General features: G+C 44.2%; 1 protein-coding gene across 2 annotated transcripts; it reads left to right on the forward strand.

Annotated features, from left to right (window-relative positions):
• Nucleotides 1–14679: 14679 nt before the first annotated feature.
• On the forward strand, nt 14680–26006 carry LOC101447464 (RAD52 motif-containing protein 1). Of its 2 annotated transcripts, none has more exons than XM_058284671.1 (7): nt 14680–14800; nt 15228–15407; nt 19515–19637; nt 20045–20213; nt 21135–21233; nt 23977–24062; nt 25541–26006. In XM_058284671.1, exons 1-7 carry the CDS (start codon nt 14705–14707, stop codon nt 25640–25642), a joined length of 855 nt encoding a protein of 284 aa, XP_058140654.1. In that variant the 5' UTR covers nt 14680–14704; the 3' UTR covers nt 25643–26006. The 2 variants fall into 2 exon arrangements, with proteins under 2 accessions (XP_058140654.1, XP_058140655.1); XM_058284672.2 differs by having other exon boundaries at nt 14697–14800; nt 15179–15407.
• The last annotated feature ends 763 nt before the right edge of the window (nt 26007–26769 follow it).

Below are 26769 nucleotides of genomic sequence, written 5' to 3' on the forward strand. Positions count from 1 at the left end.
TCTCAGGGGTAGAGGCTTGTAAATGTATTACAGCAGTGGGTAGCAGGGACAGTAGTGCCTGAAACAGCTACAGAAATGTTACAGGAATATGCTTGTGCATGTAATTCTCAAGAACGTTCTCACCATGCTCTTATCTTCAAGGACTGGGCCATTGGCCTGTTCAATCTGTCCATACTCCAGGTCCTCAAGTTCATGAAAAGGGCCTTTTGTCTTCATTTACCCTGCAGCTAGAATAATAATAAGTCTACTTTAACCCATTGTTCATTCCCAAATCTTGAAGATTTGGGGATGGTGGTACCCACTCTGTTTCTAATTCAGAGGGGGCTTAGATCCCATGGGGCAGATGGATGGAACTATCTTGCTTGCAGTTGAAAACACTCTCTGTTCCTTGGGACGGGCTTTGTCCATCATCATCTCCTTGTTAATTGTCCTGGGTGAGTCCAGTGGACTGGAGAGTAGGTGTTGCAACTTTGCTGAGATTTAAGGCTCAACCAGCATATGAACGGACCAAAGATTTAAATCTCTGGGACATATATTTAACAAGTATAGTGCTAATTATAGGTTCAAATGAAAGGGGGCAGAAGAGCCTTGTGTAGGAAAACTATAAATGAGTCTAATTCTGTTACACTGGGGAGCATAAATTCCAAAGTAAGGTGCACTGACCGGGTACTGAGTACCTGAGCTTGTCTGCCCTGCTTATAGTATCTGGATATCTCTAGAGCCCTTAGGAGCCCCACCATTTGAGGCATTGTTTACTGTGGCAGTCAATGATATGTACCTGCTGAGAGGTACATAAGCATAACCTCTGGAATGACCTCCTTACTCACTTTGAAATCTCTTAGCATAAAAACTCATTTGTACTTAATATTTCCCCCTTTTTTCAAGATCTTTTCCCATATGCATTGCTAATTGGCACTTGGTAATAATTCCTTGGTGCCAGGGAGGCTCATCCCTGAGAGTCATGTCCCATGCTGGGGAGAAGGTAGTGCTTTTATATGCTGATTTGGCTTAGAGAGAGGCCATATTTGAGTAACAAGGAGGCTTTCAGGAGGCAATTCTTAGGCAATATGTAATAGTAGGCTAAATTTCAATTTCACAAGAAAAGCTTCATAAGTACAATCATCAATATCAAGGGCCTGATGTAATGGTCTGTCTTTCTTTGCTAAAAAGCATACTAAAAGATGCTCAATACCACTAGCTATTAGGGAAATGCAAGTCAAAACTACAGTGAGATATCATTTTACACCCATTAGACTGGCGGCTATTAAAAAACAGAGGACTGCAAGTGTTGGAGAGGATGTGGAGGAAAGGGAACACTTATCCACTGCTGGTGGGAATACAGAATGGTGTAGCCGTGCAGAAGACAGTTTGGCAGTTCCTCAGGAAGCTAACTTTAGAACTGCCATATGATGCAGCAATCCCATTGCTGGGTATATATCCTGAATTGAAAACAGAGACACAAACAGATTTATGCACAACAATGTTCATAGTGGCATTATTCACTATGCCAGAAGTTGGAAGCAACCCAAATGTCCATCAACAGATAAATGGACTGTGGTATATACATACAATGGAAAATTACTCAGATGTAAGAAGGAATGCAGCGTTAACACACAGGATAACATGGATGAATCTCGAAGACCTTACATTGAGTGAAGTAAGCCAGGCACTGAAGGACAAATATCACATGATCCGATATGATTCAAACAAATTGAACAGACTCACTGAGCTAGAGTCTGGAAGATAGGTCATCAGGAGACAGGAAAGGGAGTAGAGGGTTGTGAGCTTATGCCCATATGGGAAAAATCTTTGATAAAGTGGAAAGGTGTAGTTGGGCAGTGGATGGGTGTTAGAGTGGTGCAGTGAGGTGATTAGGTTCTGTGGTGCTGGTCTGTGAGGGGAGTAGGGTAGGGGCTTCTGTTGGACTATCCATGGAACTGGGGGGAGGGTTGGGGGAAGGAGCATGTGAATTCTGGGGATTTGCAGGTCTGTGATGAAAACTACAATGTTGGGAATGTTCTTTTTTTTTTTTTAATTTTTTTATTTTTTATTGACTTTGTAATAATATTACATTAAAAATATATATGTGAGGTCCCATTCAACCCCATCCCCCCACCCCCCCTCTCCCCCCCCCAACAACACTCGTTCCCATCATCATGACACATCCATTGGATTTTGTAAGTACATCTTTGGGCACCTCTGCACCTCATATATATTGGTTCACATCATAGCCCATACTCTCCTCCATTCCATCCAGTGGGCCCTGTGAGGATTTACAATGTCCGGTGATTGCCTCTGAAGTACCATCCAGGGCCGCTCCATGTCCCAAAGACGCCTCCACCTCTCATCTCTTCCTGCCTTTCCCCATACCCTTCGTCCACTATGTCCACTTTTCCCATTCCAATGCCACCTCTTCTATGTGGACATTGGATTGGTTGTGTCCATTGCACCTCTATGTCAAGAGGAGGCTCAGATTCCACCTGGATGCTGGATGCAATCCTCCCATTTTCAGTTGTAATCACTCTGGGCTCCATGGTGTGGTGGTTGTCCTTCTTCAACTCCATCTTAGCTGAGTGTGGTAAGTCCAATAAATCAGATTGTAGGTGCTGGAGTCTGTTGAGGCTCAGGATCTGGCTATCACATTGTCAGTCCAGAGATTCAAATCCCCTAAATATATCTTAAACCCCAACATTAACTGCACCTCCAGCACATTGGCATGAAAGTCTTATGAAGGGAGATCCCATCTGAGTCCAGATTCATCACACATAAACACCATTTCCAAAGAGGGGCCATCTGCCCTGGTAGTTAACCCCATCGGCCATGACCATAACTCCCGTGGGTCTCTTTAGCCCTCAAAGGAACCAATATCTGGGGGTTGTATCTGCTTTATCTGTCTCTCTGACTCTGCTCAGTTGTGCATGAGGGCAAACCTTCTGCCAGCCTCCAGACTCTTTTTTAGAAACTCGTAGCCATATAAACTCATTTCTCCTTTCCATTTCCCCCTTACTTTAGGTCAAACAGCATTTTAAAGTCATGGTATTTTATGTAGACATGGATATTCTGCTGATCCGCCTTGAACCTTCCATATAAGGTCATTTTCCAGTTGCATCATCAGTTGGTAGTTGATAGTGGTCCCTCGTTGCCAGGGAGGCTCATCCCCGGGTGTCATGTCCCACGCTGGGGGGAAGGCATTGCATTTACATGCTGAGTTTGGCTTCGAGACTGGCCACATTTGAGTAACATGAAGGCTGACAGGAGGAAATTCCCAGGCACAAAGTTGTTCTAGGCCTTGTTCTTATTTTGGGTTTATCAGCTCACAAGCATAGTCATTAGCATCAGGGGCTCACTGTTGAACCCTCACTCCCTCCCGGTCCCCGCCACTGTACCTGGGAGACTGTCGCTTGGGAATGTTCTTGTGGCAAATATGGCCGGGACGGGTTATTGATGTAGGGCATCAGGTGTGGGGGGATATATGGGATAGGGCACACCCAGGGCGTGCTTCTCTGGGATATGTAAGTGCTCATCTTGTCATAGTGTGTTATCTCAGTGGGTGGAGACCCACACAATAAACAAGAAAATCTTAAACTTCCATCCTGTATTCCTTCTTATAGCTGAGTAGTATCCTATTGTATGTATATACCACGTTTTATTTATCCATTCATCTGTTGATGGGCATTTGGGTTAAATCCAACTTTTGGCCAGGGTAAGTCCAACAAACCAGAGGGTAGGAGCCACAAGTCTGCTGAGGCTCAGGGCTGGCCATCACATGGACAGTCCAGAGATTCAGGTCTGAGTATACACCAACCCAAACGCCAACCACAGATCTGGTAAAAGTAACAGGTGAGGCATGTGTAGAAAGGTCACATCTGAGTCAAACTCCATCACACTCGGGGACACAATCTTCAAAATAGGGCCAACTGACATGGCCCTGAACTCCAGAGCCTCCTGCTATGACCATAGAACCTGTGTGTCTCTGTAACGCTCAGGAGAACCAGAACCTGGGTTTCCATCTATCTTGGCTGTTTCTGGTACCCTGCAGAGGTGTGCATAAGCATCACCCCTCTGATGACCTCCCGACTCTTTTTTGGAGACACATAGCCATATAAACTCACTTGTCCTTTCCATTTCCCCCTTTTTTCCAAAGTCAAAAAGCAGTTTTTAACACCTGATATTACATGTAGGCTGAGATATTCTGCCAGTCTGAGTTGATCCCTTTATTCAAGGTCTTTTTCTAGATACATCATCAGCTGGTGTTTGATAGTAATCCCTCGACTCCAGGGAGGCTCATCCCCAGGAGTCATGTTCCACACTGGGGGGAAGGCAATGCATCTACATGCTGAGTTTGGCTTAGAGAGTGGCCACATTTGAGCAGCATGGAGGCTCTCAGGAGGTAACTCTTAGGCACCCCACAGCTCTAAGCCTAGTTCACATTTCAGGCACACAGGCTCATAATCGGAGCCATCAAGTATCAAGGGCTCATTGTTGGACCATCCATCTTTATTGGTCTTTGCCAGTGCACTTGGGGGATTGCTGCTGTTCCCTTGGGGAATGTGATAGAGCTCCCCTGGCCAGGAACTAAGCACTCTCTCAGCTGTCATTTCCAAACTGAAACCACTATGAAAATATCCAAACCTTCCTATGTACCCTGTATACATGTCCTGGAGAAATCCCTCCCAACCACGTGTCCCCAAACAAAAACACCCCACACGAGTGCTACTCCCCCACCATAGTTGAACCTTTCTGTGGTCCAAAACGTCTTCAAAAAGGAAGCCCAATATATTGCCAGGTTCCATTAAGAGTAAAATGGAATGTAATGATGGGTTTAAAGGTTAGATATAGAATACACAGTAATTTGGAAAAAATTAAATAAAGGAAAAATAAATTGGGGTATCAAAAAATGAAAAAATGAAAAAGCTTTGTTTTTGACATTTTGCCTTCCATCACTGCTATAGGTGTTGCCCTGTATGTAGAGTGGCAAGGCAATTTCTTCTATTTCTTCCTCAGTGTCTACATCCTTTCTCTTTTTTTTCTTCTAATTATTAAGTTTGTGTTCACATAAGTTTTAGATCACAGTAATTCACATATATAATATATGGTACTCCCACATATCCAACATCAAACCCTTTGTCTCTTCCCCAGCAATGATTTTTTTACATGTTCATATTATATTTGCTGCAGCTGATGTACAGATATTCAAACAATAGCTTTCAAACATGGTTCCATTTGGTTTACATTATGGTTTATATTTTAGACTATACAATTTTCTAAATTTTTAGTTATCTTATGTTTTACACTGTGGTTTACATTTTAGCCTATAGACTTTTATACATTTTTGGTGTAATTTAACATGACCTATATCCATCATTGCATGATCTTGTGGAACACTTCCATTGTCCCACAGTTAAACACTGATTCCATGTATTCAACACCTCTTTCCCCCTCCCCTCAGGGCCCACCATGACAATCAATCTTCATTACTTGAAAGACCATATTCAGAGATACTTGCCACAATGTTGAGGGCTTGACATACTTGACTGCCATAACCCATTGGGAGCCACCAATTCTCTCAAGAGATACAATTCCCTCTGTTTGAGAACATCAGTCCTCCCCAGGATGTGGGTATACCTTCACTCATTGTATGGGTCTCCATCCAATGATATAACCCACTATGAAAAAATGAGCACTCACACTCTCCCTAGAAGCTTGCCCTGTGTCAGATGCCCCCCCTTAACTATCTTTTTTTTTTGTCTTTATTCATTTTTTTAATATTACATTAAAAAAATATGAGATCCCCATATACCCCCCATCCCCCTCACCCCACTACTCCCCCCATAGCAACATTCTCCTCCATCATCATGAGACATTCATTGCATTTGGTGAATACATCTCTGAGCATCGCTGCACCTCATGGTCAATGGTCCACATCATAGCCCACACTCTCCCATGTTCCATCCAGTGGGCCATGGGAGGACCTACAATGTCCAGTAATTGTCCCTGCAGCACCACCCAGGACAACTCCAAGTCCCAAGAATGCCTCCACATCTCATCTCTTCCTCCCATTCCCCACACCCAGCAGCCACCATGGCCACTTTCTCCACACCAATGCCACATTTTCTTTAATTACTAATCACAATAGTTCATGAATAGAATATCAGTAAGTCCACTCTAATCCATATTCTATTCCTCCATCCTGTGGACCTTGGATTGGTTGTGTCCATTCCACATCTATGTCAAGAGGGGGCTTAGATTCCACATGGATGCTGGGTGCAATCCTCCTGCTTTCAGTTGTAGGCACTCTTGGCTCCATGGTGTTGTGGTTGACCTTCTTCAACTCCATGTTAGCTGAGTGGGGTAAGTCCAATAAACCAGAGTGTAGTAGCTGAAGTTTGTTGAGGCTCAGCGCCTGGCTAGCATATGGTCAGTCCAGAGATTCAGATCCCCTGGGTATATATTAAACCCCAGCACCAACTACAATTCTGGTAAAGTAACAGGAAAGGCTTGTGAAAAGAGATCCCATCTGAGTCCAGCTCCATTACACAGAAACACCAACTCCAAAGAAGGGCCAACTGACAAGGCACTGAACTCCATCTGCCATGACCACAAAACCTGTGGGTCTCTGTAGCCCTCAGAAGAACCAATACTTGGGGTTGTATCTACTTTATCTGTCTCTGGGACTCTGCTCAGGTGTGCATAAGGGCAACCCCTCTGATAACCTCCAGGCTCTTTTTTAGAGACTCATAGCCATATAAACTCATTTGTCCTTTCCATTTCCCCCTTGATTCAGGTCAAAAAGCATTTTTAACTCCTGGTATTTTATGCAGACAGAGCTATTCTGCTGGTCTAACCCTAACCCTAACCCTTAACCATCTTAAACAGGTAACCGTCCGTATTATATTTTCTGAAGAGTTTTCTCTACATTATAATTTCAACCACATACCTGACAATCTCCTATGTTCAAATGTTCCCTCCACTCTCCCCCCAGTTTCTTGAGTCATATTACCCATCCTCCCATCCCTAGCCCCCCTCAAGCCCACAAAGCCCCACCCAAAGTTATCCCTATGCCCCCATTTTATCCCTTCCCTGTACAAATATTTACCTCTGGCTTATCATAGATTTCACCCAGGTAGGTGTCAGCTCACGACCTTCCTTTACCCCCCAAATTCCTTTAAGCCTATCATCCAGTCTCTAGCTCTCTGAGACAGCTTGGTTTACTTATTTCATATCAGTGAGGTCATGTAGTATTTGTCCCTCAATGTCTGGGTTGCTTCACTCAACACAAGGTTCTCAGATACATCGATGTTATAACATGTGTTTGTACTTTATTCCTTCTTATAGCTGAGTAGTATCCTATTGTATGTATATACCACATTTTATTTATCCATTCATCTGTTGATGGGCATTTGGGTTGATTCCAACTCTTGGCAATAGTGAATAGTGCTGCTATGAACATTGGTGTGCACATATCTGTTTGTGTCCTTGTTTTCAGTTCTACTGGGTATATACCCAGCAGTGAAATTGCTGGGTCATATGGCAAATCTATTGCTAGTTTTTTGAGAAACTGCCAAACTGTCCTCCAGAATGGCTGGATCCTTCTGCATTCCCACCAGCAGTGGGTGAATGTTCCCATTCCTATACATCCTCTCCAGCACTTGTAGTCTTCTGTTTTTTTTTATAGCTGCCAATCTTATGGGAGTAAGATGGTATTTCATTGTAGTTTTGATTTGCATTTCCCTGATATCTAGTGATTTTGAGCATTTTTTCATGTGCTTTTTAGACATTTGTATTTCTTTGTAGAATTGTCTGTTCAAATCTTTTTCCCATTTTTAAAATGGGTTGTTTGTTTTTTTATTATGAAATATAGGAATTATTTATATATGCAGGATATGTCTCTTATCATGGTTACCAACTATTTTCTCCCATTGTGTAGGCTCTCTTTTCACTTTCTTGATAAACTCCTTTGAGGTGTACCACATTTTTTTTCACCCATTTATTTGTTGATTGTGGGAGGAAGGGCGCCCGGCTTGCCACAGTAGCGAACGGTGCAGCAAGAAGTGATACCACCACTGCCCACTGGGCCTGGATAAAGTGACCACACCTGGCTAGGCCTTTGCTGCTAACGGCTGGCTGGCGCTGCCCTCCCCCTTTTTATCTCCCGCCTAGCCCAACATCCGGCCAGCTCTCACTCCCCCTTTCCCCTCCCCTATTCCAAACCTCTCCGCCAGCCCTCTGCCTAGCAACCACTTACAATCACCTATCAGGAAGCAGTACCCGCCCGCACCTATCAAATCCCTCCACGCAGTCCCTAACCCTATAAAGCTATGTCCCCTTCCGCAATAAACCGGACTTGCGTACCAGACCTGGTCTCCGCGGCATTCTTTCTCCCCTCGCCGCGCGTCCTCCACGCCTGAGAGCCCCTCTGAGGCTGTCTGCCGCAGCCTCAGACGCCTTTGCAGCCAGCTGACCCCTCCAAACCCCCCCGTCAGCGTCGGGGTGCAAGCCGCCCCAGCCGCAGTTGATGGACACTTGGTTGTCCGTACCTTTTGGCTATTATGAATAATAATGCTAAAAACGTTTGGGTAAAGTATTCTTTTGCAGCCCTATTTTTACTCTCTTTGGGTACATATCTAGGAGTGGGATTCTGGGTCAAATGGTAATTATATATTTAACTTCTTGAGGAAATTCCCTATTGCTTTCCACAGTGAGAAGTGGCTGCACTATTTTATATTTCCACCAGCAATGCACTGGAATTCCAAATTGCAACACATCCTCTCCAACACTTATTTTCCTTTTTTTTTTTTTTTTAAATAATACCCATCTTTGTGGGTGTGAAGTATATTTTGTTCTGGTTTTAATTTACATTTTCCTAATGGCTAGTGGTGTTGAACATCTTTTCATGTGTTTATTGGCCATTTGTATATCTTCTTTGGAGAAATATCTATTCAAGTTCCTTTGCCCATTTTTAATAGAGGAATACACATACCCCGTGCCTCCTCACACCCTGCCTGGCCACTTCTCTCTTTCTCTCCCTTCTTTCAAAGTCAAATTTAAAAAGCAGCCCCCTCCAAGAAGCCTTTCCCTACACTCTGTAAGCATTCAACAGTTGTTAACTGAGCACTTATAAATGCTAAGCAATTGTTTTAGACTCTGGAGGTAGAGTGATAAACAAAGTCCTTTCCCTCATGATGCTCAATTTCTCAGGGAGGAGAACTGCAATAAACAAAGGATGACCTGGTGGCCATAAGTGGTGTGAAGAAGAGTAAAGCAGAGGGAGTGGAGGGCCATGCTGGTCTAGACAGGGAAGGCAGGCAAGGCCCGAGGAGGTGACACTGAGCAGTGCTGAATGAAATGAGCGACCTGGTCACTCAAATATCTGGGGACATAGAGCAGCCAGGGCAAATGCTTTATCCTCCCCCATGGGAGGGATCTCTCCATCTTACCCAGAATTTGTGCACATCTGTCTTGCAGCACTTTTTCCTGTCCCACTTTGTGTTTTCTTAGGGACATGCACACCTTCCCTCTTGTTCTATAGGCCCCTTGCTATAGGTAGCATCAGTGTTTGACCCAGCTAAATGTCCCTCACTGGGCCTTGCACAGTCCTTGGCATACAGTAGGTGCTCACTAGTGCAGAAACGATAGTTGGGTATTTGGATGGATGAGTGGTTGTAGTGATGGAGCGTGGATAGGTGGATGGGTCAGAGGAGAGGCGCTCCTGGGAATGTTTCTTTCTAGTCCTCTGGGCTCTTGGACCATGCCCCATTCTTTTTTTTTTTTTTAAGATTTATTTTTTATTTCTCTCCCCTTCCCTGCACCCTCCCCCCGCAGTTGTCTGCTCTCTGTGTCCATTCGCTGTGTGTTCTTCTGTTTCTGCTTGTGTTCTAATCAGTGGCACCAGGAATCTGTGTCTATTTTTGTTGCGTCATGTCTCCGTGTGTACAGCGCCACTCCTGGCAGGCTGCACTTTTTTTTGCGCTGGGCGACTCTCCTTATGGGGTGCATTCCTTATGCGTGAGGCTCCCCTATGCGGGGGACACCCCTGCGTGACATAGCACTCCTCGCACACATCAGCTCTGTGCAGGGGCCAGCTCATCACACAGGTCAGGAATCCCCGGGTTTGAACCCTGGAACCTCCCATGTGGTAAGCAGATGCTCTATCCATTGAGCCAAATCCACTTCCCTCGTCCATCCTCTCGACTGCACACCCCCTTTCTCCTCCTTCTCCCTTCTTCTTCAGCTTGGCCTCCTCTAAATCCTGATCCTCTTCTCCTTGATCTAAGGGTTGTGCCTGGCTTTTGTGGAAAGTGGCTTCAACATATCAAAGGCAAATGAAAATGCAAATGGCAGCTTCGACTATGGCATATTCCAGATCAACAGCCACTACTGGGGCAACGACTACCGGAGTCATTCAGAACACCTTTGCCATGTGGACTATCAAGGTCTGACCAGGGTTCCAGGGTGCGAGAGATGAGAGGGAAGACCCAGTTCTACTCACAGATCTTCTCTTCCCACCTACAGTCTGAGAATGCCCCCCAAAGGGGAGGGCCAAAGAATCAGGACATCTTTCACTGAGCAGAGGGTTATGCCTGTCCAGTTAGGAGATTCGCAGCATCCTCAAGCAGGTTCCAGAAAGGCTACGCACCACCACCGGTAGCAGAACAGAGGCAGCAGCCAACCAGTTAAGAGTATATCATGTATTAAGCACCTTGCAGGCATAGCTCACTTCATCCTCTCAACTTTCCATGCAGTAGAAACTATTATAATTCCCACTTTACAGATGAGCAAACCAAGGCTCCTGGACAGAACCAGTACTTAATACCAGACAGCAGCCTTGAAGCACAGCTGTAACCACTAAGTAGAACTGTCTTCAGCTAACGGCCCAACCAAAAGCCAAGTGCATGCTTCCCACCTCCGAGCTGATCCAGGAGGTTTGACAGAATCCATGCTTCCCTGTTCCCCACCCAGCTCCTGCATACTCTAACATCCCTGGGCTCCTTGTCTAGAGAGTCCACTTATTAGGCAGGGCTTTTACTTTGGCCAGTGTGCTGCCTATTTTGGCATTTCCTCTCCCTAGGACCACCCCCAAACTTTGGGTGAACCACCATCTTCCCTGGCTAGGAAGTATGGTAATCTCAGCCTTCTTCCCCCACCAGCCTGGACCCCCAACCTCCACCAGCCACTGCAAGGATGTTTAAATGGGCCCCTGGGAGGGAGACCTTGCCTAATCTGGAAGCACCCAGCCTCATTGTGGCAGATACCTATGCAGGAAGACCAGTTTCTGCCTCAGCCTTTGGGACTCTCTGTGCTCTCAATTATTCCCTTTCTCGCTTTCAGAACTGCTGAACTCCAATCTTCTCTCAGCCATCAACTGTGCCAAAAGAATTGTGTCTGGAGGAGGGGGAATGAACTGGTGAGGACACTGTGGGACCTAGTTAGCATGCAGAGCCCCAAGGAGGAGGACATGGCAGAGAAAGGGGCAATAGGCAATGACTGGTGGGCACTCCCTTTCACAGTCTAGAAAAAAATGTGTGGCCTGCAAGGGCTTGAAACTCTGAGTCAGTAAGCCTGGGATCTGTTTTATTTTCTGGTATGTTTAACAAAACTCAGGATTGCAGTAACAGAAACCGACTTGATCTGGCTGGGGGAAATATATTCTGTGAGGACAAGGTGTCTCACACCAGTACAGCTGGGCCTCAGGAAGAGAACAGAACCAGGGCTGGAAACTGTCAGCAAGTTTTCCATGGCAGCTTTCTGCTTCTCTTGGTGCATCCGCTTCACCACTCTCTGCAGGCCAGCTTCCTCTGTACCCCTGTCCACAGAACAAACCATGGATTCTCCAAGCTTGTGGTCTAAAGTTCTAAACCAGAGACTGGCTAGACTCAGGGTCAGTCCAGGCTCCTGGGATAGAGAATCTGACTGGTTGAGCTTGAACCAGTTGTTCCCCACCTCAGTCCGCTCAGCTGTGGGTGTGGAAGGAGATGAGGAATACTTTCATGGCTGACACTAGGGCCCTCTCTCCATTATTGGCTGCAAAATTTTCTGTAAATGAATGTGCTGCTCATCATCCAGGCAGACACCCCAAATCTGTCAGCTCACCAATTATGGACCTTGGGATGGTTGCTTAACTTTTCTGAACTTCAGACTGAATATACAAATTTGCTCTGGCTGCCTCCAAAGGTGACCGTGAGGATTGAAAGAATTAAGGGCCTTGCACTCTCTGAAACATCATGATAATTAAGGGAGCTTGTTGATTTTAGGGCTGATATTTTTGTAGGAGAGTCAATGGTTGCACCTTGGATTTCTAAAGTAACAGTCCTGTAACACAGTGCTTTCCCCCTTCAGAGGGAGAAAAGGGTTTGAAATGTGGAAACATAATGAACGGGGGAAGAAGACAAACAGCAGGGATGAGGGAAATTTGAAGGAAGAACCGAGGACAGACCAGAGAGCTAGGAATGAAGGGGATTCTGGAAGTTGTTCTGCATGGAAAATTCATCAAAAGCTAGGTTATATGTGTGGAGAAAGAAGCTACTAAGTGGGAAGCAAGAACGGCATCTCTTTTCTCCACAGGTAGAATGGAAGCTGCACTGCTTAGGCCGGCTACTCACCTACTGGATGACAGGATGTCACCTGTGATGAAACAGGGGCACAGGCCTGAGGCAGAGTCATTCCAGGACTCTTTTCCTCAAGTGGAGGTTCTTTGTTTCTTCTTCCTCTTGCCTCCCCTTCCTGTTATCTTCTCCCTTTCCCATTTACGAATAAATTTTCTTCCTTTTCAACTTCCAAATTGACCAGAGCACCAGGAATAAATGGTTCTCTTGGACTTCCTTCTTGTTCTCACCCAGGCCCAGGCCTTGGGTTCCTGACTGTCATTTGCAAACCAAGGGGACCACGATAAAGTTTCTATAATTTTTGAATTATTAAAGCATTCCCTGTGCAAAGAATGTGTTAATGTAGACATGAATTCAACATACATTTGGTGCCAAATATGGTAGAAATGTACTAAGAAGGAAGATAAAACATAACTATAGTTCTTTAAGCATTCATAATCTAGGTGAAGAAGCAGAGATATACACGACTAATTACAATGGATAATGAAATGACTAGTAAAATCTAATATTGGTTTGATACAGTTTTGTGATCTGAGTAATTCTTCAGAAGAAGATAATGAGTTGAGCTAAGGATCTGATTTTGAGATGGAGAAAGTCATGATGGGATGAGGAAAATGGAGCCATGTGCCAATATTTTGGAGTGTTGTGGGAGAACGGGCTAGAATCTAGATTTTTTAGAATGGACTCACTGGAGAGGAATCAGTTTTCTCAGAGTATGCTGAAGTGGAATAGAACTTGGTTTTAGAGAAAGACAAAGGCAGAAAAGGGGCAGTTGGAGGAATTCCTTCTCATATCCATCATTAGCAGTGTCTGAACAAACTGGGATATCAGCTTGGGCTACTCATGACCTTACCTTTGGGCCTCAACTAAACTTCAGCTGTAAAATGAGAAGTTTTACTTCTCAGTGGGTCCCAGACTTTTCCATTCACAGGTCAGTAAAATAAACAAGAAAATAAGACCATGGTAAGATTTCCTAATTATTTTACTTCCTCATAAGAGTAGTAATCAAAACAACAATCACCTATTTATCAGTATTTCTTCATAAAAGAAAAAAACGTGTATCACCAAAATTTTAAGGAGGTCATAATCATAGGATAAAATAATGGAATCGATTTTGCTTTATGAACTATTTTTAAAACTGATTACCTTTTTCTTATTTCTAAAATAAGTTTTTTCTGAAAACTAGTGAAAACTTCATCACAGACCATGTCTTAGTTCGATAAAGGGCTGCTTAGGCAAAGTACCAGAAATGGGTTGGCTTTTATCATGGGAATTTGATTAGGGGAAAACCTTACAGTTCCAAGGCCATTTCTTAGAAACCACAAGAGGCATGTCTGCAAGGACCCTTCTGGCTCTGACGGTCTAGGATGAAGAGAAAGTCTTCCGATCCACACGCGTTGCCTCTCAGCATGTTACTCTGCCAAACAGCCCACTCAGGACGCCTAGAATGTTCCTTCTCAGGCACCACCAGCTTCAATTTTAACGCCTTACTTAGACCCCCTTTTGGTTTTCCAAATTCATCATCCCATACCACACACACATATATACAGTTTGCAGCAACTCAACAGGACTCTCGGAATTCTTTTTAAGGACTTCATGCCAGACGTTTCATGGTTTAGTGAATTATACCTTGATTTGCATATTTAAAACTCCTGAGAACACTCTAGAGTCAAAGAACTGTATCATGTAGTGGCCATTTCTGACACCGCTCCTGGAAAACTTCAAAGCTCAGGAGCGAGTACTACCTAACACTAGTCTCCTAGGCCTCTCCCTTCTCCAGAGGAGAATATGAAGCCGGCTTCCATTAAGAGGTCTGTCCGTCCCCTTTGATCCTGTAAACCCGCCCTTAGCTGCTACCCTGAAAATAACAGCTTAATAAAAGCACTAAACTCTGTGAAACTCGGGGGGTGGGGGGAGGATGGGAACTAGACGCCGACGTCAGCCAGCGGAGGGAGCTGAGAACCCGCCAGGAGCCGCTCACGCCCCGCCCACGCCGGGCTAGCCCCACCCCTCGCGCGGGCTTCCTTTAAAACTTCGCGGGCGCGCCCTGCGCAGGCGCATTGCTGCTTGAGTCTCAGCCACGCACGCGCAGTAGCGATGACATGGCAGAGTTGGTTCCTTTCGCGGTTCCCTCCGAGGGTGATAAAACCTTGCTGGTGTGGGAGCTGAGCTCTGGGCCCACGACCGAGGCCTTGCATGTGAGCCGGGGCCAGGGTGGAGGGAGGGTAGAAGAAAGCCTGGTGTTGGGAGTCCGGGAGTACTGCCTTGGCACTTTCACCCGTGCTCATTACTTCCCATTTCCTCCCCCGCCTGTGATCTCCGTCAGTTTCAGGCCGCGTTCAATGCACGGGAAGAGGAACATTAGTTCTAGAGGGTATCCCAGCATTTAACTAGCCCCAGCATAGTTTACAGAGACTCGGAGAGGTAACTTAACCAGCACATGCTACCTTCTAATGCTTCCGAGGTTTTAGGAGCTGAGAGGAAAACTTATTCGTGAAACGACAGGTGTTTTGGCTTGTACCCTTTGTGGCGAATTGCTTGGGGAATTTAAGGGAATATGCGGTTTTGTTTCCTAGGTGTGACCTGACCTTCTATGCACTTACTCGGTGTGGGACCACCCCACAGCATTCTCTGTTCACAGTGTTCTCTCAGTTTGGCCTTCTGTATTCAATCCGTGTCTTCCCAAATGCTGCGGTGGCTGGTCCTGGTTACTATGCCATCATCAAGTTTTATTCAGCAAGGGATGCTCACAGAGCCCAAAAGGCATGCGACCAGAAGCTGCTTTTTCAGAAATCTCCAGTGAAGGTGGGTCTGAACGTGGAATTCCTAGCCCCACTGGAATGAAGTGTGAATTCATTGATTTACAAAATGCTTTCAGATGTGTTACTACACTGATCCTCCACTCTCCCATTTCTTTTAGATGAAGGGATTCAGGATGGTTAATTGTTGGAGCTAGAGGTCAAATAGAAATTTACCGATGCTAAACCCCAGGTCATTCTATACTGACCCTAAATTTGGGAAATTTTCAAGAGTCTTGCTTATGTTTACTTTCATGTGGGTTTAAAGTGTTTGATAGTGACTCTTTTAGCAGTTATGTGGCATAAAAAATGTTTTGTCATCATCATCATCATCATTACTATTCAGAACCCTCTTCAGTTTCCAGAAGATAGACAAAACATATTTTAATGCACTGTAGAAACCATATTCCATATCAACATGCCCATCATTTTCACTTTCCCAGAGTCCCAGAACTATATCTCTTTACATGCCTCAATGTCTCAGTTAAACCACCTTTCCTTTTTAAGGACATTTCAGTTTTTCTAAATGAGTGAGGCTTAATTTTCTGAAAAGGCTTATAATTGTATGTCTTTGATTGGCTCTTTGATTCTTTCCACTGGCCTTGTTGCCTCTTCTTGTCCATCTTCCTTTCCTCTTTGATTTAACCTTGATCTTATTTGAGAACTCTCCTTAGAGTTACTCCAGGTATAAAACTTCCCCTTCTATATCCTGTTCAACACCTTCTTCAATCCTGGCTTTACTCCCTGTGAATGAAATGATTACCTGTCAGATGTTCTTTAAGTTGCAAACTAGGATCTTCCTGCTTGTGACCTATGATCATCTCATGTAGCTACTCAGATATTACAGATGCTACTGCAAAGATTATGAAAAATTTACATGGTACCAGTTTGTAAATAATGAGTTTTTAGTGCTCTTTGGACATTAAAACCCCTTCATACACTTTAGGATTTCAGATTTTCCCAGCATAAAGCCCATCAATGATAGAGTGCTAAGGAAATGCTCTACAACTCAAAATATAGATGAGAGGAAAGGGTGTTCATGTCAGATTGATCGAGTGATTGAATGCAAAGCTTGGGTTACTATCCCCCAAATTGCTATCTAGTTTAATTCAATTGTTCTTTTATATTTTACCAAATCCACGTAGTTCCTACCTTTTTGCCTTTTATAACTACAGAAAAGAAAAATAACATTTGAAAATAAAATCAAGGGAAGACCTGAGGCACCTGAGAGATTTTTTCTCAGCAGCAAGAAGGAAAATGGTTTCCAGTCTGAACTGTGGCAAGGTTATCCAAGGTCCCACTATCTCCACTGCTTAGGAACTCCCAGCCCTTCTGAAGTTCTCTGTCCAGAAAAGCTTCACAATGACTCACTGTACAGGCCAGCCTCTGCCGCACTCCACATTTAAAAATCAGTCTTCATTTCTCCTTCCTAGCAAGCAGGTTCAGGTGGGAAAAGTAATTTTTTAAAAAAATTTACTCATTCTTTCATTCATTCAGTAAACAGACAATCCCTTGTTATATGCCAAGAACTGTGCTTGTTGAGAATGAGAAAATAAGATGTGGTACCCTCGGGCTCTTAAGAAACTTATAAACTAGTAATAGAGATGTATAAACAAATTAATAAAGAATAACGCTTTGGGAATTGGATGTGGCTTAAGCAATTGGGCTCCCATCTACCATATAGGAGGTCCAGGGTTCGATACCCAGGGCCTCCTGGAAAAGGCAAGCTGGCCCATGTGGAGTGCTGGCCTGTGCAGAGTGCTGGCCTGCACAGAGTATTGCCCTGTGCAGGAGTGCTGCCCAACGCAGGAGTGATGGCCCATGTGGAGAGCTGGCGCAGCAAGATGACACAACAAAAAGAGATACAGGAGAGAGATAATAAGAGATGGAGCAGATCATCTCAGGGCACTGAGGCGTAGTAAGAGAACGATTGCCTTTCTCCCACTCTGGAAGGTCCCAGGATCAGTTCCTGTTGCCACGTAATGAGAATACAAAGAGACACAGAAGAACAGAGCAGACAATGGGGGGGGGGGGTGGGAATAAAGATAAATCTTTAAAAAAATGCTTTATTTTGGGAAGTGGGTTTGGCTCAACTGATAGAGCATCTGCCTGCCATATGGGAGGCCCAGGGTTCAAATCCAGGGCCTCCTGACCCATGTGGTGAGCTGGCCCATGCGCAGTGCTGATGTGTGCAAGGAATGCTGTGCCATGCAGGGGTGTCCCCTGTGTAGGGGAGCCCTACATGCAAGGAGTGCGCCCCTGCAACGAGAGCTGCCCCACGTGAAGAAAGTGCAGCCTGCCCAGGAGCGGAGCCGCACATGGAGAGCTGACACAGCAAGGTGACGCAATAAAAAGAGACACAGATTCACGGTACCACTGACAAGAATGCAAGTGGACACAGAAGAACACACAGCAAATGGACACAGAGCAGACAACCATGGGTTGGGGGGAGGGAAGGGGAGAGAAATAAATAAATAATGCTTTATTTGTATTGTTTGAAATTTTACAGTAAATATATTCATATACTTCTATTTAAAAATGAAATAGACACTTAAGAAATAACTAGTGGCGAGCAGATGTAGCTCAAGTAGTTGAGCACCTGCTTCCCATGTACAAGGTCCTGGGCTCAATCCCCAGTACCTCCTAAAAAGAAAGAACTAGTGATATAAGAAATACACGGTAATGTGTAAATTAGTTAGAGAATTAACACTGGAGTTATTTGCATTCTCATAGAAGTGAACTTCTATGCTAATAGAAGTGAACTTCTCATTGTTCTGCTAATAGAAGTGAACTTCTCATTGTTCTGCTAATAGAAGTGAACGTCTCATTGTTCTGATTGCTAGTCATTTGTATAGAGGTATGTGTATTCCTTCTTCTAATAGGGGTTAGTAACTTGGGGAGAGGGTTGCTGCAGATTGAGGTCCTATCTTGGCAGTGGGTCCATCTTACCTGCTTTTCAAGTCATATTATCAGGCAAGGGCTCCTGGATGTGAAGACTTAAACCTTCCCCTCTCTCTCTCCCACTCCCCTCCCTCATAACCTTTAATCTGCTTTCTGTCTCTAGAAATTTGCTATTTCTCCTCATCTCTTGTAGGTATTACCATAGACTTTTTGTCCATATTATCTTGCTTATTTCACTGAACATAAATGTTTTTGAGTTTCTTCCATATTGCAGCATGCTTCATAACTTCTTTCTTATGACTAAATTCATTGTGCAAATGTTCTACATTTTTTTTATCCATTTATTTGTTGATGGACACTTGGTTGTCCATACCTTTGGCTATTGTGAATAATGATACTAAAAACGTTTAGGTAAAGTATTCTTTTGCGGCCCTATTTTCACTCTCTTTGGGTAAATACCTAGCAGTGGGATTCTGGGTCAAATGGTAATTATATGTTTAGCTTCTTGAGGAAATTCCCTATTGCTTTCCACAGTGAGAAGAGGCTACACTATTTTATATTCCCACCAGCAATGCACTGGTATTCCACATTTCTCCACATCTCCTCCAACACTTATTTTCCTTTTTTTTTTTTTTTTAAAATAATACCCATCTTTGTGTGTGTGAAGCATATCTTGTTCTGGTTTTAATTTACATTTTCCTAAATGCTTACTGATGTTGAACATCTTTTTGTGTGTTTATTAGCCATTTGTATATCTTCTTTGGAGAAACATCTATTCAAGTTCCTTTGCCCATTTTTTATAGAGGAATACACATACCTCTATACATATCACTCGCAAGCAAAACAATTAAAAGTTCACTTTTATTAGCAACTGCCCATGTTTGTCTTCTTGTTTCACAATTTTACTTTCTTTGTTCACCCGCAACCCTATAATTTGCTTCTGCAGGCTTCCTTGGTTGCTTTCATCATCACTGTTCACCACCAGAGAGCAGGGAAACCTTCCTATTAATCAGAGACCCTGGAAAGATGGAGAAAAGTACTCTAGCTTAATAATAATAAACAACATTTATGTTGGACTTACTACTAACTCGAGTACTTAAAACGTTCTGTCTTCACAATCCTCTGAATTGGTATGGATAAATCTCAGGTGTATCCAAACTAAATTCTCTGTGGCAGGCTGTGATATTTGTTGGTCTATTTCTTGTGTCTTTAGGTTCGTTTTGGAACCAGACGTACGGCTTTTCAACATCAGGCCCTTGCCCTAAATAGCTCCCGATGCCAAGAACTAGCAAATTACTACTTTGGTTTCAATGGATGGTCAAAGAGGATCATCAAGGTAAACTTTGTAGGTTTTCTTTAACCAGACTTTCATTCAATACTCTGTGAAGTCCTAGACTTTAGAGAGTAGCATTGAATTGGGTTGGGGGAGGAGATGTGGGAGATCTACTATGAGAGGAAAATAGGAAGAAATATCTCAGCATTGGCCTGCCACCTAGAGGTAACCTATAATTTCAGTGACTTGGATGATGGTGTCTATAATTTTTTTCTCCAATTTTTATATAGTATATAAAAAGAAGTGGTTGTCTTCAGTAATTCATTCACAAATCTTACTCAGTTTTAAAGCTGTAGGATACTTCAACTATTAGCTGAGGTCCGTGGAGTTTAGTTTTCATTTCTAATAACAAAACATTTTGAAGTCTACGTTGGGATCCTTGAAGGAACTTTAATTTAGAATCCTAATAGCTTCAGGATCTTTCTGACCTTGAAGAAAGAGAAAATGAAGATATCGCGGTACCTCCTCAAAAGCAAAGCCTGAAGTTCTTCTGTGCTTTGGAAGTGGTGCTGCCAGCATATGAGTGCAGGAGTCCTGGAGTTGGCATGGCCCAGGAGCCTTTGCACGAGCAGGAGGAAGGTCTGTTTCCAGGATGGGTTGGGGTGGAGTATGGGGGTGAGGGGCAGGGAGTGGTGGGCATGGGGACCCTGTCATTTTTTCTTTCTTAAACTCATCTTTTCAGGTGTATCATAGGACCATCTGCTTACTAAACTCTGCCTTGGGCCTTCCAATACGGGTTTTTTACCTTAATCCTTAGGCAGTACCTGACAGAAACTTTCATTAAAAGTTTAGAGCTGACCTCCTGCCAAGAAGCTTGGGGAGGGGAATAATGTTTTTCAAGCTTTTGGTTAAGAACTTGCTTTGTGCTAAAAGAGCCCTTCACATACAGATCTCTTGCAACCTTCAGTTACCCGAACAAAATCATCTAAAAACCTATATAAGCATGTAAACTTTCAGTCCTTTTCCTCCTATGGAAGAGCTTCATCAGAAGCAGTCCAGTATAGTTACCCTGAGCAGTACACAAATTGGTTCTAATTTTTTTCTAGAATACATGGCACTCAAGCCTAAGAGTTTAAGTCAGAGGCAGGACTGTTAGCAAGTGGAGTGGACTGGGCTCCAGAGGTGATGCCCAAGGAGGGGCCAGATCATCTGCACCTCCACCAAAGTATCTTGATGTGTGATTCTAGCTCTTGATGTACAAGGGACAAGAGCCCGTAGGAGTGCAGCTTTGTCATTTTGAAATCTGTGGGTGGTGTTAGACATGTGCTAAGTTCCTGGCCTGTGTCTCCCTTCTCATACATCTGGGACTGCCAGAATAGAGAAGTAGAAATGTACTCTGCCAGGATGTACCTACAACAGAGTCATTCAGCCATACGCTTGTGCTGTGCCTGCCCTTAATCACTAAGATGTGATATAAAAATCGTGGATTTTTATAAACATTTAACAAAAGTCAATTATTCAGATAGGAATTTTAAGTCCTTTTGTTTGGATTGGATCTAGGGCAATTATCTTTCCTTATGAAAAGGAAGACAACCCAGAAGCTTGCCATTCAGAAGGCTTTGTCAGATGCATTCCAGAAACTGTTGATTGTGGTTTTGGGTAAGACTTTCTTGATTGTCTTTGAATACTTAAGTTTCAATGAGAAATCAACTTATTTTGAAAATATGGGTATATATAAAACATTTTAGGTGATACTTTAACTCAGCAAACTCTCTCACAGAAAAAGTCTCAGGTTTGTTCTTCATGACAGCTGTGAGAAAAGTGACAATAAATATTGTGCCCAGTTTATAAATGTAGAATGACTTGCCTCAGTTCAAACAGAAAGTAAGTATTTGATCTTGGTCTTCTTTCTCAAGTGCATGCAGAATGTTATAGTGACCATAAGCTTTGGACACCTGAATTTGAGTCTTAGCTCTATCTCAGAGTTTATATGCATATTCAGGTTTTATAGCCAGAGAGGTGTGAAGGTATTTAATATCTCTAAGCCTCACTTTCTTCATCTGCAAAAATAGGGTTAGTAATACTACCTACCTCGTGTGGATATTTTAAAAGTAAATGATGGGAAGTGGATGGGGCTCAACAGATAGAGCATCTGCCTACCATAGGAGGTCCAAGAGTTCGATACCCAGGGCCTCCTGGCTCAGGTAGTGCGCTGGCTCACACACAGTGCTGCTGTGAGCAAGGAATGCCAGCCCATGCAGTGATGTCCCCAAGTAAGGGTGCCCCCCACGCAATGAGTGGCCCCTGCGCAGAAGAGCTGCCCTGCATGAAACCGCAGCCCACCCAGGAGTGGTACCACACACACAGCTGACGCAGCAAGATGACACAACAAAAAGAGATACAGATCCCCAGTGCCGCCTGAAGAGAATACAAGTGCACACAGAAGAACACACAGCGAATGGACACAAAAAAGCAGACAATGGGGGTGGGGGGTAATAAATAAATCTTTAAAAAAATAAAAGTAAATGAGGGGAGCAGATGTGGCTCAGGAGGTTGAGCTCCTGCCTCCCACATGGGAGGTCCTGGGCTTGGTTCCCAGTACCTCCTGAAAGCACAAAAACAAACAACAAGCAAAACAAATGAAAAAACCAGCTCAGGGAAGCCAGTGTGGCTCAGTGATTGAGTGCCAGCTTTCCACATTTGAGGGCACTGGGTTCAATCCCTGGCCCCAGTACTTAAAAAAATAAGTAAATGAGATAATGAATGTAAAAAGCTTAGAGCCATACCTGGAACATGATAAGTCAAAAAATCTGTTACTATGACTATCAATGTTGTTTTCTTGCTGAAGAGAGAGTTTATAATTTATTATTTCAATAAATTCAATTTCAGTTTTCATTTCTGACACCACCTGTGCCTCACCTGGGGATAGGTTTCTTATCTAATAATCAACTGCTTTCACATCAGCCTATTCACACCCTTCAAAGTGGCTCTGATATTGAGAGGCATTGATTCTGTTCCCATTTGAGTTCTGTAGTGGTATTAGTGTTACAGGCTGTGCCCAAAGGAAACTTTATTAGCAGAGTCTCCAGAGAGAATAGGTCCCCTGCTTCATAGCTCCTGCTTCATCGCTCCTGCAGGCTTAGAGAGTGAGAAATCTTAGCCGAGTCATCAGAAAACCTGATTTGCTTTAAGAGGTGGCCCTGGATTGGTCTCAGCTTTCCAGCCTAGGCAGCCGTTCCAGTGACGTTCTCACTTCCCAGGTCTTCAGGTAGAGTCTCCATCAACTGTCAACTCTGAGTAACAACCAAACCAAATGATTGTGTTCTCTCTCTCTAATATGCTAAGGTATCCCTTGTACACATTCAACACTCCTTAGACTAAAAAGACTTGTGGCTTTAGTTTGCCTTTAGGAAAGTTGTTTTGTCTATGAAGTACCAAAGTTTTGGCCAATAAAGTGCTCAAATGCTCTCTCTCCAGAGCTTTCTTCACTGTTCTGGTAGACTTGGTTCCCAGTGAGTATCCTTGCCCCTGGCTTATAATATGACGTGTCTGCTCTAGTCCAATGATTTCTATCCCAGTTGTTTTGAGCTTGACCCCTACCTAATGCCTGACTATTTAATCATATGATTGAACATTTTTGTTTCCCAGTTTTTACTTCCTATGTCATTCCTAACTTAGCTCCTATGTTTAATGCATTGGTTATCATAAAATACAAACGTGAAGGGGAGTGGATGTGGCTCAAGCAGTTGGGTGTCCGCCTCCCACATGGGAGGTCCCAGGTTCAGTTTCTGGTGCCTCCAAAAGAAGATGAGTAGATACAATGAGCCAGTGCAGCAAGCGGGGAGCTGATATGGCCCAAGCAGTTGAACACTTGCCTCCTGCATGGGAGGTCCCATTTCAGTTCCCAGAGCCTCCTAAAGAATATGAGTGGGCACAGCAAGTAGAGAAAACAAGCAGACACAGCGAGAGGACAACATGCGGACAGACAAGAGAGCCATCTCAGGGAGGGGGGAAAAAACAAGTGTGAAATGAGGAAACTTCTAGGAAAGATGCTCTTCTGCTTTTAGAAATCAAAAGGATGCATAGGGGAGTGGATGTGGCTCAAGTGGTTGAGCGCCTGCTTCCTTCATGGCAGGTGCCGGGTTCTGTCCCCAGTGCCTCCTAAAAAGATAAAACAAACAGCAAGCAGACAAAAGGTCAGCTCAGGGGAGCCAATGTGGTTTGGTAGTTAAGTGCCAGCTTCCCACAATCGAGGTCTCAGGTTCAATCCCCAGCCCTGGTACGTCAAAAACAAAACAAAACAAAACACAACCAAATAATGCATTATTATTGGGTGTTTCCATTGTATACAGAAAGTTTTAGAATGAGAATAATTATGTATTGATCCTTTAATTTTTTTCAGAAAGTGGTAAAATAGCTGTGGAATACAGACCCAGTGAAGAGATCATAGGTGCCAGAACCGAGGAAGAACTACAGGATTTAGTTCAAGTATGTGGATACATAAAAGATCAAGGGTTATATAAATAGTATAATTCAAAACAACCGGCAGGATTTGGAAGACTCCAATATGCACAGTCAGCTCTCTCTCATCCTTAGGGAAATGTGAAACTCTGAAACTGCTTCTGAGTGCAAGGTATTCTGAGCTTTTCCTGAAGCCCTGGCATTTGGCTCTGACCCCTTATTTGAAATTTGGAGGGCAGGGTTGAGGACCCCAGAGTACTCTTACAGTTGTGGACCCAGGAGAGGACTTAGTTTTCCCTTCCAGGACTTAGGGATGCTTGGCTGCTTGAACACAGGCCTTTTAGAACTCCCTTCTAACAGGATCCCAGAGATTTGGGAGCAAAGTAAGTTTCACCTTAAGTGTGATTATGCCACACTTTTGAAAACAATCCTTTCAAATAAGGTATATTACCTTATTTGACGCTCTTAGCGTCTCGCATGTATCTTCTATGAAATGAAATGTTTTGCTGAAGAAACTTTTTTTGTAACTCAATTATAGGAATTCTCTTAATTAGAGGTTAAAGTGCCAGTCATTTCTAAAAGAAACTGCTCATTATTTACTACCTATGGGATGCTTTCTTTAATATAAGAAAAAAAAGGAGCAGGAAAATATGTTTATATGTCAATGGAAACTTAGTTTGGGGGCTAGAGTATTGATTTTTTAACTCACCCCAGACTTGTGAAGAGTTTTATTTGGAAGGGGAGAAAGCAGAGAAAGAGAAGGTGCTTCTGTTCTGGAAAAGTATTTGAAGATTTTTCCATGTACAATCATTATTTTAATTCAATTTAAATAAAACCAGTCAAGGAAACTTCCAAGCTTATCCAAGACTGGACTCTAAGAAGTCTAGACTCCTGTGAAATGAAAGAAAGGGACTCAATATTGAGATATAACGATTTCAGACACCTGAGTATAACCAAAGATCCATCCCTAAATGAAGTCAATCTGGAAATCAATTCATTTGATTCATTTGAAGTCATAACTATTTGCCAAGCCATGTGCTAGGCCCTGGAAATAAGATGAAACCCCTTCTCTCTTGGAATTTACCTGCTAGGAGTTGTGCTAGCTAATAAACAAAATACAATGATTATAAGAAGGGTTGTAAAGTAAATAACTGAGGTGCTAGTAGTAGTATTTTAAAAAAATGATTTGCTGATTTTATCACCCTAAGTGTCTTCTCCATATGCATATGGAAGGTAGACCTCTGTAAAGTGGGGTTACCCTTTTCTAGATTAATGGCTGTGTTAAGCAAAGATGGGATTGGGGAAGTTTTCCTTTGCCAATGTAAAATGCTGTGCACTCTCCTAGACTCAATTGCCCATCTCCCAAAACCATTCCTACAGAAATTTTGGAGTCATCACTAATTATTGGTTGCCTCTACCATTTTATTATAAAGTGGATTAATAATCAAATGTGGAATAAAGAGACTACTGAGAAATTGCTACATTAAAAGGTGCTCATTTTGCAGGTCAGTTACTTTCCTTGGAAGCAGTACAGCCAAGGCGAGGAAGAATGTCTTTCCGATTTCAGCTTGGAGGAAGAAGAGTTCAGGCTGCCGGAAACAGACTAGCAGAGGCGGATTTGGCTCAACCGAGAGAGCGTCCGCCTACCACATGGGAGGTCCAGGGTTCAAACCCAGGGCCTCCTGACCTGTGTGGTGAGCTGGCCCACGGCGCAGTGCTGATGTGCACAAGGAGTACTCTGCCACGCAGGGGGTGCCACGGAGGGGGTCCCCCACTAGGGGAGCCCTACGCGCAAGGAGTGCGCCCTGCAGGGAGAGCTGCACCACACAAAAAAGCCCAGCCTGTCCAGGCGTGGAGCCGCACACACCAAGAGCTGATGACACAACAAAAAAGAGACACAGATTCCCAGTGCTGCTGACATGCAAGCAGACACAAAGGAACACATAGCAAGGACACAGAGGGCAGACAACGGGGGTGGGTGGGGTGGGGTGGGGAGGGAGAGAGAAATTATTAAAAAATAAATCTTAAAAAAAAAAAGACACTGTGTTCCGTTGCTTTCTTGGCAAGCACTGCCTCCGTCCCTGCTCACGCTACTCGAGTTAGAGTTGGGGTGTTGGTGGGGGAACCAGGGCCTGGCCCAAATCCTGCCTCACAGCGGAGACAAGACAGGGCAGCAGGTGACTCCACTTGGGGGAAGGGATCCTTAAGCCATAGTGCTTCTAGGACAAGGGCTCACGCTGGTGTGGAGCGGACCACAGCCCGAGCTAAATAAAGCTGGCGTGACAAAGGTGTCATAAAGGGTGAGTCCGAGGTGGGGGAGGGGCACGTGGTTACTAAGGTGCGCGCACCTCACAGGCTGCGGTAATGGTTCGACTCCCCGCTCTGAGCGCGGCGCCGGGGCCCCACTGGCATGGGTCGCTGCAGCCCTGAGCCTCCGCATGTCATGTCCCGGCTGCGCCTCTGGGCCCCACAGCTCCTCACGCTGCATCCGCTGCGGCTCCTGGTCCGGGCAGCTCAGGCTCTGGGTCCTCCCTGGACCCAAGTCAGGTGACCTCCCACCCTCCAGGGCCCACTGAGCCCGGGTCTACACCCTCCCCCAGTCTCCCACCTGAACCACCCCGTGTGATTACACCCCCACCTAAGCCAGGAGACTTTGACTACTTGGGATCCTCGGCTCTGGCCCCTATGTTGGCCCGACCTCAGCAGTTCACTGAGCCTTTGGTTCCACTCTTGG

Source organism: Dasypus novemcinctus, chromosome 21 (assembly GCF_030445035.2).
Source record: "Dasypus novemcinctus isolate mDasNov1 chromosome 21, mDasNov1.1.hap2, whole genome shotgun sequence".
Lineage (NCBI taxonomy): Eukaryota > Metazoa > Chordata > Mammalia > Cingulata > Dasypodidae > Dasypus > Dasypus novemcinctus.

What these genes read in the sequence shown, in the direction of transcription:
- LOC101447464 (XM_058284671.1), top strand. Translation starts at nt 14,705, where the DNA reads ATGGCAGAGTTGGTTCCTTTCGCGGTTCCCTCCGAGGGTGATAAAACC. An exon ending in TTTGCACGAGCAGGAGGAAG is followed by an intron (nt 20,214 to 21,134) that starts GTCTGTTTCCAG and finishes GATTGGATCTAG; the next exon opens with GGCAATTATCTTTCCTTATG. An exon ending in AACTACAGGATTTAGTTCAA is followed by an intron (nt 24,063 to 25,540) that starts GTATGTGGATAC and finishes CTCATTTTGCAG; the next exon opens with GTCAGTTACTTTCCTTGGAA.